The sequence below is a fragment of the Drosophila biarmipes genome, chromosome 2R, assembly GCF_025231255.1.
Source record: "Drosophila biarmipes strain raj3 chromosome 2R, RU_DBia_V1.1, whole genome shotgun sequence".
NCBI classification, from domain to species: domain Eukaryota; kingdom Metazoa; phylum Arthropoda; class Insecta; order Diptera; family Drosophilidae; genus Drosophila; species Drosophila biarmipes.
In genome coordinates, this window is record NC_066615.1 from 19,282,177 (window position 1) to 19,293,807 (window position 11,631).

Consider the following 11,631-nt stretch of genomic DNA (forward strand, 5'->3'; position numbering starts at 1 on the left):
AAGAGAACAACTCGGAAAGTTCTCTTCAGATTCCATAAGCTGTAATTAAAAGAAACTAGCAAGATAGAAGAATTGCTTTCTTATATTATTAGCATACTTATATTTATTTACTCGATGTAATATTATAGTAACAACTTAGCCACCGTAACGACCACGTCTTGATGTTTCAAATCTGCTCTTCGTCTGCGACATGGGTTCTCCAATATCTCCTGCTGCGTCGACGAATTGAGAATCGTAAGCTCCTCCATCAGCCGAGTCCGTTTGAGTATAGGGGGTGCTGTTGTATCGGTTGGAGTATCTACCTTTGGCTAGATCATAGGACCAATCTAACGGTTGATCAAAGGATCTACCTCGTGTTTGATCGTAGGTTCCACCTCCCGGTTGATCATAGCGTCCTCCTCCCGTTCTGCCACCCACTCGGTCATAGGATCTTCCTCCAGATCTACCAACGGCTGGATCATAAGATCCACCTCCATACACATTCAGAGCATCGTTTTCGGACTGCTCCATGTTCATTTGTGGCTGCAGACAGGTGCCCTCGCAGGCCATCAGGGTGCGGAAGCGGTTCCTATTCTCATCGCAGTTATCCGTGGTGAAGATCTTGCACTCGTGGTCCTCGTGGTCGTAGAACCAGAAGTTGCTCACCACCACCGGAGTGGCCAGACATGGTCGAGTGGATGCGTAAGGTTTCTCGAAGCAGTAGTCTTGAACCACATTATAGTTGCCATTATTGTCGCTGGAGGGTGGAACATTCTCCATATCCTGCTGCCTATTGGGATATCGACCGCCGTAGGGGGAGCGAGTGGTGAATACCGGTCTGTAGCTAGGGGTAGTGTAATCATTGTAGGTATTCGTATAGCCCTGATTGAAATCATTGTAACCGGGTCTGTTGCCCACAAGCTTATCGTTGCTGTAGCTGTTCGAAGAAGGAAATACCTTATCGTAACCACCTAAGGTATCTGATGGGTTATAGACAGGGCGCTGTTGATTTTCTACCTGATTGAAGGGTGAGTTTGGTGACTCCTGAGTGTTGTCCCTGGGATTGTAGGGGGACCTATCGTTCCCCGTATTGTAACCCCGTCTATTCCACGCCTGGTTGCCCGTTCCCAAATTGCTGTTCTCTTGTCTGTTGTTCCAGGATGGGTTCCTAGCACCATAGCCAGCTTGATCTCTTTCGTCGAAGGCGCCTGGTTCCGGTAGAGCATCTAGATCGCCGTTGTCGGGAATGATGCCACCGCAATCGGATCCCATGCACTGCCGAGTTTCCTCCAGGGGCAGTCGCATGACGGATAAACAACGCTGTCTGGACTGGGAATTGTAGTAGTCACGGGTGCGGGTAGAGGTTCCTCGACCGCATGTCTTGGAACAGGGCGACCATTCGCCCCAGTTGCTCAGCTGGCACTCTGCTATTGAGCCACCGCCTGGCTGATTCTCCATTCCCACGCCAGGCTTGTCACCGTCTAATTCCTCCTCTGCTGCTCCACACTGGGTTCCCTGGCATTGACGCACCTCCTCCAAGCGGATATTGCAATTGAAATTGGCTGCCAGGCTGGGATTCTTATAGCTACGCTGTCGTTGGGAGTAACCCCCACCACATCGCATGCTGCAGTTGGTCCATTCGTTCCAGGGGTGTACAGCACACTCAAGAGGTCCCTCCTGGGAAACTAAGTAAAGACATCACCAACGGTGGTATAGGCTTTTTAAAATGTGTAGAATGAGTGGGTACCCACCCTCTTCGCACTCCCTGATGTAAAGCTTCTTTCGGGTCAGATAAAGTGTGGCCAAGGGTTTCATCGAAGCACCTGTGTCATCATAAAATGGCGAGCGATAGTCACTAGGATACGATGACGTTATACGGCGCACCACATCCGGCGGCACCTGAGGCTGATCTGCGGACTTTGGGAGGGACAATTAAAATCCCTACTAAAAGTTCCATCACCTACCATATAAGAGGGACCCGAATCGGTGCCAATGTCCCATGGATACAGGTTCAACACTTTCCTTTCCAGCCAGGTGCAGTTGCTCAGACAAAGTTCCAGTCCTGCCACACCCAGTATCCAATCGGGGGAGGGATCTATCTTGGATGCCAACGAGATCTGATGATGTACAGGATCCAAGCGAGCATTTGCCAGAGTGGTACCGAAGGCATTCAAGCGGTGCGGAATGCCTGGAGCCCTGATGATGGTCCTGACTTCGCCATTCTGCTTGCATAAAACTCGAATGCAGCTATCTTAGATAAGAGAAACCAGGATACCCACTTGAGTGTTCTCTCTGATCTCGTTCTCCAAAGTGCGGGTGGCTCCATGCTCCGCCATCTCCTTCAAACCCTGGCTAGCTCTTTCTCCATAAGCCCAGTAGCGATAGCTATGGGTATGGGAGGCACCAATTATCTCACCCAAGCGTGTGCGCCAGGGCTCAGCGGGAAAGTCCTTGGAATGTGTGTTTCTGGCCCACTTGCGCTCCAGGACGATCTTGACAGAAAACGTATTCCATTTAATACAAGAAAGACTATTTCTATTGTTACCACCTCATATTTGGCTTCATCACAGGCGCAGCAATTCTCTAAAGGCGGCGTCATGATATTCAGCTCGTCAATCTCCTCGGGACAAATTCGCTTGGTCAGGAAACCATCGTCCAGAAACCAAACATCACGATGTTGCACCACTCCCGCCTTGATCAGCACACAACCACTATCAGGATGACGTGGCGCTATCCAGGACACCTCGATGTGGCTCTTGGCGTTTGTATTCGTGCTCTCCACCATGTTTTCACAGTCGGAGCTGAATCGAGTGTCCGTGGTGCCGAGCAGCTCAAAGTGTCCGGTCATATCCTGACCGGCGGCCGAAGGATCTTCGGCCTCGACAACCAAAGTGAAGCTAACGAACTTCAGATTTATAGGGCAGGATAGTGAAACTGGAGATGATTACAGATAAAGAAGTTATGTGTTATGAGGCCTTTGAACCCCTCACCATTGTACTGATGGTCTGGCACATAGGTCGCTGGATTGCCATCGATCAGGATCTGGAAGTTATCATCCACAGCCGATCGTTCGCCGGTGGCTCCCTGAGGTACCCTATAGCAGGCTCCTTTCACTCCAACAACCAGAAGAACCAGGAGCAAGAATAGGCGTAGCATTTCTTCTCTATATTGGCGATCCATATTTGTCCAAAGCTCAACGACGACTGACCGAAACTGTTGCGTCGCCGCCTCCATAAATCGATGAGCGTTTCAATTCATCAATTATCCCCTGCTTCTGCCATCTTGATTGAGTTGCCATCAATTAGGAATGGTTCGTTTTTATGGCACGCTCTTCAATTTACGCTCTGAGCCCGGGTTCTTTGAACCTGTAACCCGGCGAAAATCACTCGGAAACTGCTCACAGTTATTCAATTAATCTGGGTCAAGGACAAACTGATGTGAAAAATTCTACTTTTATGTGTTCAGTCGATGAGAACTGAAAATCGCGTTTTATAAAAACACCAAGACTGAGGGAACTGGTAGGTCATGGTTTCATATATTTAATGGTACCCTCGATAATGATTACATATTTGGTGTACGGCTAATACTTGTTGGAGCTGAGCGTCATCGATTCTCACCACCGCTCGGGCTCGTCATTGCTACTCAGAAGGCACGGCATCATCACACACTTCTCCATGCGGACGCGGTCCTTGCACTTAAAGCTCAGGTCGGTGTTCAGAAGGGTGCGGGTGCGCTGGCGAACGGCATTGTCGCCACAGGTGGCGGTGCAGGGCGTCCAGGCGGACCACTCTGAGTAGCGGCACTCGTCCCGCGGCTCCGGCAGTGGTGCCTTGACCACATGCCTCCGCTCCCCGAATCCCCGACCACTTATGGAATACATGTCGTCGCACCGCTGGTAGCAGCGATCCAAACGCACCAGGTGCTTGGGACAGGGTTTGCCCCCGTACTTCGGGGTCCTGACCACACGACGCGTCCGCAACTGGAAGCCATCGCCGCAGGAGGCGTTGCAGCTGTGCGACACCCAGTCGGAGACCATGCAATCTATGGGATCAGCTCCATCGTGCTGGAGTTCCTGTTTGTGCCGCGGTATCCGACAGGTCTCTTCGCACTCCTCCTTCGACTTGAACTTGTTGCGATTCTTGTCGCAGCGATCCGACCAATAAATGGCGCACTGGTCACTCACATGGTCGTAGTACCAGAAGTTGGCCACATCGCTATCCCGACACGGGCTGTCGATCAGCTCGTCGTAGCAGAAGCTTGGCACAATGGTGTCGCAGCTGGGATTCGTGCAGTTCACCTCTTCCTGGAGCTTTATGTGCCGACAGGGATCCTGGCCATCATCGTTGGGATCGGATACCCCGTACACCTGGTTGTTGTTCCACACCTTACGGATACGTTGACGCTTGCCATGTCCACCGCAGGGTCCCATGCATGGCGAGAAATCCGACCAGGGGGTGACCCCGCAAACCGGTGGTATGTAGTCCTCCCGATGCTGACTGTAACTCTCGAAGTTCCGGAAAATAGACCTCTTCTCGGCAGAGCCACCTTCGTCACCACCACCGGCCTGCTTCTCCTCCGGCTCACCTCCGTTCTCAATGTCCCCGCCACACTCCATGGCCTCGCAGATCTTGGTCTCGTGCAGGCGCGCTTTGCTCGCCTTCTGGCACTTCTTCTTGGCCTTCTTGTTGAGATAGTGTCGGGATCGGGTCATCTCGCCAGTGCCGCAGGTCACTGTGCACGAGGACCACTCGGACCAGTCGGAAAGGCCGCACTGCGGATCGTCGTTGCTGCCTGAAGGAGGTGCCACCTCCGGTTCGGCGCCCTCGGCTGTCTCCTCGTTGAATCCGGCGCACTTGTGACCCACGCAGTTCTTCTCCTCACGCAGGGCATTGTTGCATCGATGACGCTAAAGGGTGATATGATAATGCATTAAGTATTTATAAGCTACAAATCATTTTGACTCATTTCTTACCGAAGCCAGCGCTGGGTTCTTGAACTCCCGAATCCTGTACTGCTTGCCAGGACCGCACTTGGTGGTGCACTCATCCCATCTGGACCACGAATGTGTGGCGCACTCCGCCGGCAACTGTTCCGCTACAGAATGTAAAAAAAAATTATATATGGTTGAAAGGTAAAAACTTCAGGAGAAATTAGAAAGAATGAAAATGCAAGATCAATCGTTCTTAATTTAAGTACTTGTCTTAACACCTATTTGAGAAAAAATGTTCTTGAAATTAGAGTCTCATTTTCGTTTTTCAAGACGAAAGAAGTCTCATAAACCGAGAACATTTAATCTTGATTATAAATTTATGGGATTGTTTTATTTTTGAGATTTAGAAATCGCATAAAAAAAGAGTTTTTTCCTGGGGCTTGGGTCTAAACTCTACTTACAATCATTGGACTCGCAGTTCTTCTCGTAGAGACGTCTTCGATTGATGTGCAAGGTGGCCAGGGGCTTCATCTGGGCGCCAGTGGGATCATAAAAGGGCGAACGAGGATCGTTGGGAAAATTAGACTTGATGCGACGGACCACGTCTGGAGGTACCTGCGGCTGGTCAGCGGACTAAAATATGTGCAAATTTAAATATATAATATCTCAGAAAATTAGGAAAACATCTTACCATATAAGATGGCCCACTGTCGGTGCCCGCGTCCCAGGGATAGAGGTTGTGCACTTTGTTTTCCACCCAAGAGCAGTTGGGCAGGCACAGCTCCAAGCCAGAAACGCCAACGATCCAATCTGGGGAGGGGTCCACCATCGAGACCAAGGATATCAAGTGGTGATTGGAGTCCACGCGGAAAACGGCGAATGTTTTGCCTGTAACATTCGGATAGGCTATGCCTCTGGCTTTGATGATGGTGCGAATGTGCTCGCTTTGATCCTTAAGCTCGCTCTCCAGGGTTCGCGTGGAACCATGTTCCGCCACCTCTCGTAGACCCTCGCTGGCCAGCTCTCCATACTGCCAGAACCTGTAGTCCAAGGTGTGTGAGGCTCCAATAATATCACTGAATCTAGTGCGCCAGCTATTCGCAGGGAAATCCTTGGGGTGTGTGTGGCGCGACCACTTGCCTTCGAAGGTAAGCTGGAAAAGTAAGGCATTAATATAAACCTATATTGTGAGTAGAACCGAACTCACTTCATATTTGGCTTCGTCACAGGCGCAGCAAGGATCCACTATACTCGGCTGTGTGTCAATGTCATCCACCTCCTCCTCGCACATGCGCTTGGTAAGGAATCCATCGTCCATGAACCACACATCGCGATGCTGCATCACCGTGGCCCGCAGCAGGATGCACCCCTGGCCAGGGCTGGAGGGAGCCACCCAGACCACATCCACGCGGGTCTTCACGTTCGTGTTGGTGTTCTCCACCAGATTGGCGCAACGTGGACTGAAGCGGGTCTCGGCCAGATCAGCTATCTCAAACTGGCCCAACGCATTGGGGTCATCTTCGCCATCACCGCTCTCCGGGTCCAGGGCCAGCATAAAGCTTATAAAGGACAAGCCCGAAAAAGCACTGAGGCTCACTAAAAACCAGAAGAGGATCGACATTTTAGAACTGGAAATTTCTACCCATTTAGAGTCATCATCATAATGTTTTCTTAATTTGAAGCCACTTCATCATAAATCACTCACCATTATACCTTTGACCGGGCACATAACTCTGCGTATTTCCGTTCACGGACAGCACATAGTTATCGTCCACTGGAGATTTGGCCGCCGTGGTGCCCAGTGGAACCCTATTGCAGCACTCGATCCGGGGGAAAACTCTCACCAAAGCCACAGCTAATAAAAAACATTCTAGGGCTTTCATTTCAAAGTGCTGCAATGGAAAATTGAGTCGGAATTAGATTCGTTTAATGCAAGCACGTGGTTGGGGAAAACTATTTCTGGTCACCATTTGCAAAGCACTAAATTGCCTTAATTATCCGCATTCGTATCAAATGTCAATGGCAGCCCATGGGACCTACTGCCAGTTTTGAATTGAACTTGAATTCCTAGAATTTGGCCTTCAATTAGATGACTTTACTCGAGTGCACATCTCTTTTTTCCGCACAGACACTTTCCATTTCTGTTGAGATCCAAGCCACATCAGCGCGATTGCCATGCGGAACTTGAACTAGGCGGCTTGGTTGTTTACCCCTTGAAAAGCGGATCGCATTGCGTATATGGGTACTATATAAACCGTCTACGTCACTGATTAAATTCAATTGAAAAACGCGCCGACTGTCTAAAGCGAAATAACAGCCCCTAGAGGGTGACAAACGCCATTTCCATGGATTCTGATGATGAAACTTTTAGGGCTTCTTTTCAATACCGCCCATACATGATTAGAAAGTTTTTATTTAGCACATTTAGTAAGTTACTGCAGCTTATAGGGGTAAAACTAAAGTGTTATGCGTTTGCTTAGTATTTAATATAAATATTTTATCACTTGAAGTGCTTGGTATTGATGGATCGTGTATGAAGCACTTTCTCCAGAGAGAAATTCAGGCGAAGAACTTACTCTGAAGGCACACAAACAGCAACTGAATGCAAATTTCCCCGAGTCGATTATTGGACAGACGATGTGCATCGGGTCCCAACGAATGGATTATGGAGAACCCCAGAGAGAGAACCGAAGCTCTACTCACGTCCCCCATTTAGCATGGCCTCCATTTCATCCAAACTTTCGCCTTTGTTGACAAAACCCATTTGTTTTCATCTGCTTATTCTAAACAATGACCCCCAGAAAACACCGGCTACAGTGGAACCGACTTTTTGGACAGAAATCACATATCTAGAGGGCTTTGTTTTGGAAGTCAGTCTACCTTAAGAGACGTACTCGTTCGCTCGGTCAGAAAGTATTTTTGTACCCTTTACATTAGACATCATACGGGATAAAATATTTAGACGAAATTTTGTAATATTGTTCCTCGTTTTTTTTTTGGCAAAATAATCAAATACAAAAATACACTTATTTCCTAGAACTTGTACCTACAACCAAATATTATCATGGCTTCTCCTGCTCCTGTTCGTGGTAAGTGATTGGGTATTAAAGGTCAATGAGTTGAAATGGTGCATGATCTATATGACTCTCGCTAGGTAATAAAGCGTACATGTTGAGGACTACGAAAAAAGCTGCCACCGCGACCAATGCCCATTGGGTGAGTACTAGTTACAGGGTGTATTCTTACCGAAGTACGTAAATGAGTGTATAAAAAACCGTTCAAAGGCTCCAGCTTCCACGAGATGCGAAACCTTTGCACCCCCTCCCATCGTGAATCCGGGATCGGCTTTAAATAGTCGTAGTCGCGATAAGATCGCTGCCAGCCGGATTCCTATCAGTCGACTTTCGATCCGCCGTCCTCCGGCTGCCCAAACGCGAAACACTTCTCCAGCGCGGGGAAGTCGCTTGAAAGGAACCTCTACCGTTAGTACCTGTTCCTTGCCGGAGAAGAAAGTAGTCGCCCAAGATCGAAAGGCTGAAGAGAATAAGGCGCCGCCTAAGCGACCCGTTACCCCACCGCGAATGAACGTCTTGGCCAAGCAAATCCTGGGAAGCTCTAGAAAAGCAGGTAGGTACTAGGTAGTCTCCTAAATCCTAACTTCTCACCTTTTCCAACCACAGGCGCCAGGGGAGACAAACCGCATCGCCGGGTCATCGAATTAAACAAGTTGCGGGCCTTCGAGGCGCAGAAGAAGAAACTAGAGTTCATGCAGTCAGACTTTATGCACAAGCTGCGCACCCTGGGTCCCCAGTTTCCGGGGAATACTTCCTTCAAGTTTGTAGCCGTAGTCGTAAACGACGAGTGCAAGGTCGTGGTACACGAAGACGATCTCCTCCGACTGCCCAAGAATTTGCGTAAGTTTTTAGGATAAATAAATAAATCAACTTAGTTGTTTAGGTTTCGTCGATTTATAATCTTATCTTTCTTAAACCAGTGTTTTTATAAGTATATTTTCCCCTTTTAGCTACTGCAAGTATCAATGACTTGAAACATCGTTGTCGTGACATCGTCGATTTGGGTTTTGTGCTCTTCTATGACTACCTGCCATTCATTCAGAGGTCTAAGAACGAGTTCGAGGCTCGTGATAGGCGCGAGGAGATTCGAGTCAAGTTGGCATCCTTGGTGGTATGATTCTAGAGTCTAGAATCCCTGAACAGTGCAGGGGTTAACCCCTTTTTGCTTTGACCCCCAGAACCGAAAGATGGCTTCCGTTGTCGAGGAGATCGACCATTTGTGTGGTCCAGGCTCCAGTAGACCAGAGATCTGCAATAACCAGCTCTATCGCGAGATGGCGGATCTGCGAGCGCAAAAGCAGCACATGGAGGGTCGCTACTTTGATGTCAAGAAGGAACACCTCGACGAAATGAACAAGTTGAAGTCCAAGTACGAGGAAAAGATGGCCGCACAGCTGGCCAATCGGGACCAAGTCATCAGTGATCTCAAGAAGAACCTCCGACGTAGCGAGGAGCTGGTCAACGAGCAAAAGATTCGCTTGGACGAGAAGTCTAAAACGCTGGTGAGCGAGGATGGAACTCTCAGTGATTTGAGTGCCGAGATGGAAAAGGTCAAGGCGGTGTAAGTAAATTGATCATAATTAGTATGGGGTTTCTGTATGGTATAATCAATCTTTTATAGCAACCGACGGATGCTCCAGCGCGTGGAGGAGGCGGATGTTGGCCTTGAACGGGCTCGCGCCTCTGTCGATAAGCATATCGGACAGATCGCCTATTTGGAGGGCGAACTCAAGGAGGCCCGCGAGCTGATCGTCAATCTGCAAAAGCGTCCGGATTGCGTGGACAAGGGCGTGATGGAGAAGGACCTGATCATCGCCGATCTGAAGCTGCAGCTCCAGAATCTAGAGCAGCACAAGAATGTCCTCAACAAGCAGGTGATCAGTACCTTAAAGCAGCGTGCCGACTTCGAGGAGCTTAATGGAAAATATAGGAAAGCTGTAGAGCAGATAAGGTGGGTGATCTTAACATATATCTTGGTACACTGAAGAAAATACTATGAATTAATTTCATATTCGCATTTTAAAGTTCATCAATAACCTTTTATTCTCTTTGAAAATTCTCTCTGATCCAAAAGGAGGGAAAAGAGCAATCAAATGTATACAGTATTTTATATGTGATATGTCTTCTAATAATTATTTTCCCAAAAACCAGCGATCTGAAGGAGTCCCTGAAGATCACAACCACCGAGTCCGACTTCCATTGCAAGGCAGAGGAGCAGTTGCGCAAGGAGATTGCCAAGATGCGGGAGCAAATGGCTCTTGATCAGCAGATGCTCACCGCCCGCAGCGAGCTGATCAACAACCTGCAGAAGACCGAGCAGGAGAACCGCGCCAAACTGGACCAAATGTACTATCAAGTTAGCGAGAAAGACACGCTGATCAATCAGGTCCGCCGGAGGTGGATTTGAGTAGCCCCGCTTATGCTTATCCGCTTTCTCGTTGCAGGTAAACAACGAGCTGGCCTCGAAGGAGGAGGAGTTCCGCAATCTCTTCGGGACCCTGGCATCCAAACAGACGGAGGTGAGGAGGCAGGACCATGTCATCCAGCTGCTGAAGGAGCAACAGTCGCGGGTTTCCCTCGTACGAGCAGGCCAGGACGAACGAAATGCTGCGATGGAGAAAGAAATTTATCAACTCAAAAACACCCTGTAAGTTAATTCGTTAAGCCAACTGTTGAAATAAAAAGTTCGCCAGATTGCTATTACTTTGAAAATCGCCATCGTCAGATACTCATTAACGTTGGGGAACTTTACCAACGAAGAGGGGTCTGATGAGGTCTTAAACCCAAATTGAAGACCTCATTTCAACTGACACAGTTTTCAAAATTTGATTCGAGTAAGTAAAGGCAATGCAGCGAACTTTTCCCTTAGCAAGTAAATTGTATTATTTTTTTAAACTTATTTTACAGTCGTGATTATGCCCGAGTTATTATTGGCAATAATGGTCAGCCATTTTTTGAAGTTGTGCCAGCTGGCGAAAGCGGGGTAGGCAGGAGCAGTGGTCACCAAGATCAAGAGAAGACTCCCATGGGAAATGACTTGACCTGCAGGTTACTGCAGAGACTTCTGCCCGATCAGCATCAGGCCAATCTGCAAGAGCAGGCAATGTCTCCAGCCCGTGGTAGATTCTTTGAGCCACTGCATCACAACCTGCTGCCCAACGGATCACCAAAACCCAGCTCCCAACGACCTTCACCTCGCTCGCGTTATCCACCGCAACCGCAGGATCCACGTGACCATCATCAAAGTCCTAGCAAGGACCTGAAGCCCTCGCCTCCCGAGTCTTGCCATCACCAGCGATCTCGAGACCAGCGTTAGAACCCAAGAGATACCTTTTAAAATCCCAACATTACTCAAATGGAGAGCACACAGGCATGGAAATTCTTCAGATACCCAAAATTTATTGTAATCTTTGGCCAAAGGCATTATATTTTTGTACCCATGAGTAATAAGTAATCGTGAAATCTGGTGAAGTCTCGTTTAGGGCGGCGGCTTGATGAATCGATAAGCTTAGATTGGTCCGGGAATCGGAATCTGGCACAGTTAATTTAAATGATTTGGATTTTGAGGGCAGGGTCGTTGGATGGGTTACCGAACTGCATTACTTCTAACTATGGTTTAGGTAGTATTCTAAATTTTTATAAATCTGT

At 48.5% G+C, this 11,631-nt stretch overlaps 3 protein-coding genes across 7 annotated transcripts; 1 reads left to right on the forward strand and 2 right to left on the reverse strand.

The window, feature by feature from the left end:
* Positions 1 to 135: 135 nt before the first annotated feature.
* On the reverse strand, positions 136 to 3,135 carry LOC108022203 (spondin-1). Its single transcript, XM_017091056.2, has 6 exons — positions 2,970 to 3,135; positions 2,528 to 2,913; positions 2,259 to 2,471; positions 1,944 to 2,201; positions 1,731 to 1,896; positions 136 to 1,664 (listed from the first exon to the last, which is right to left on the reverse strand). The coding sequence occupies exons 1-6, from the start codon at positions 3,133 to 3,135 to the stop codon at positions 136 to 138; spliced, it is 2,718 nt and encodes a 905-aa protein (XP_016946545.1).
* A 351-nt stretch (positions 3,136 to 3,486) lies between these two features.
* LOC108023072 (spondin-1) lies at positions 3,487 to 7,502 on the reverse strand. 2 transcript variants are annotated; one of them, XM_044092287.2, is made up of 7 exons: positions 7,486 to 7,502; positions 6,615 to 6,801; positions 6,117 to 6,505; positions 5,601 to 6,062; positions 5,371 to 5,542; positions 4,952 to 5,073; positions 3,487 to 4,885 (listed from the first exon to the last, which is right to left on the reverse strand). In XM_044092287.2, exons 2-7 carry the CDS (start codon positions 6,790 to 6,792, stop codon positions 3,593 to 3,595), a joined length of 2,616 nt encoding a protein of 871 aa, XP_043948222.1. In that variant the 5' UTR covers positions 6,793 to 6,801; positions 7,486 to 7,502; the 3' UTR covers positions 3,487 to 3,592. The 2 variants fall into 2 exon arrangements, with proteins under 2 accessions (XP_043948222.1, XP_043948221.1); XM_044092286.2 differs by lacking the exon at positions 7,486 to 7,502 and adding an exon at positions 6,877 to 6,895.
* Positions 7,503 to 7,803: 301 nt separating this feature from the next.
* LOC108022094 (uncharacterized) lies at positions 7,804 to 11,445 on the forward strand. Of its 4 annotated transcripts, XM_044092360.2 has the most exons (11): positions 7,804 to 7,998; positions 8,064 to 8,125; positions 8,194 to 8,536; positions 8,590 to 8,823; positions 8,934 to 9,094; positions 9,162 to 9,544; positions 9,605 to 9,934; positions 10,135 to 10,369; positions 10,428 to 10,630; positions 10,709 to 10,817; positions 10,891 to 11,029. In XM_044092360.2, the coding sequence occupies exons 1-10, from the start codon at positions 7,974 to 7,976 to the stop codon at positions 10,773 to 10,775; spliced, it is 2,043 nt and encodes a 680-aa protein (XP_043948295.1). In that variant the 5' UTR covers positions 7,804 to 7,973; the 3' UTR covers positions 10,776 to 10,817; positions 10,891 to 11,029. The 4 variants fall into 4 exon arrangements, with proteins under 4 accessions (XP_043948295.1, XP_016946427.1, XP_043948294.1 ...); XM_017090938.3 differs by lacking the exon at positions 10,709 to 10,817 and having other exon boundaries at positions 7,805 to 7,998; positions 10,891 to 11,445; XM_044092359.2 differs by lacking the exon at positions 10,709 to 10,817 and having other exon boundaries at positions 7,805 to 7,998; positions 10,135 to 10,339; positions 10,891 to 11,445.
* The last annotated feature ends 186 nt before the right edge of the window (positions 11,446 to 11,631 follow it).

Coding starts and splice junctions, on each gene's coding strand:
- LOC108022203 (XM_017091056.2), bottom strand. CDS start 3,135: ATGCTACGCCTATTCTTGCTCCTGGTTCTTCTGGTTGTTGGAGTGAAA. Junction 2,202..2,258: donor AGATCAGAGAGAACACTCAA/GTGGGTATCCTG, acceptor TTATGCAAGCAG/AATGGCGAAGTCAGGACCAT. Junction 1,897..1,943: donor ATTCGGGTCCCTCTTATATG/GTAGGTGATGGA, acceptor TCCCTCCCAAAG/TCCGCAGATCAGCCTCAGGT.
- LOC108022094 (XM_017090938.3), top strand. CDS start 7,974: ATGGCTTCTCCTGCTCCTGTTCGTG. Junction 9,935..10,134: donor AAAGCTGTAGAGCAGATAAG/GTGGGTGATCTT, acceptor CCCAAAAACCAG/CGATCTGAAGGAGTCCCTGA. Junction 10,370..10,427: donor AAGACACGCTGATCAATCAG/GTCCGCCGGAGG, acceptor TTCTCGTTGCAG/GTAAACAACGAGCTGGCCTC.
- LOC108023072 (XM_044092286.2), bottom strand. Junction 5,074..5,370: donor GAACTGCGAGTCCAATGATT/GTAAGTAGAGTT, acceptor TACATTCTGTAG/CGGAACAGTTGCCGGCGGAG. Junction 4,886..4,951: donor AGAACCCAGCGCTGGCTTCG/GTAAGAAATGAG, acceptor ATCACCCTTTAG/CGTCATCGATGCAACAATGC.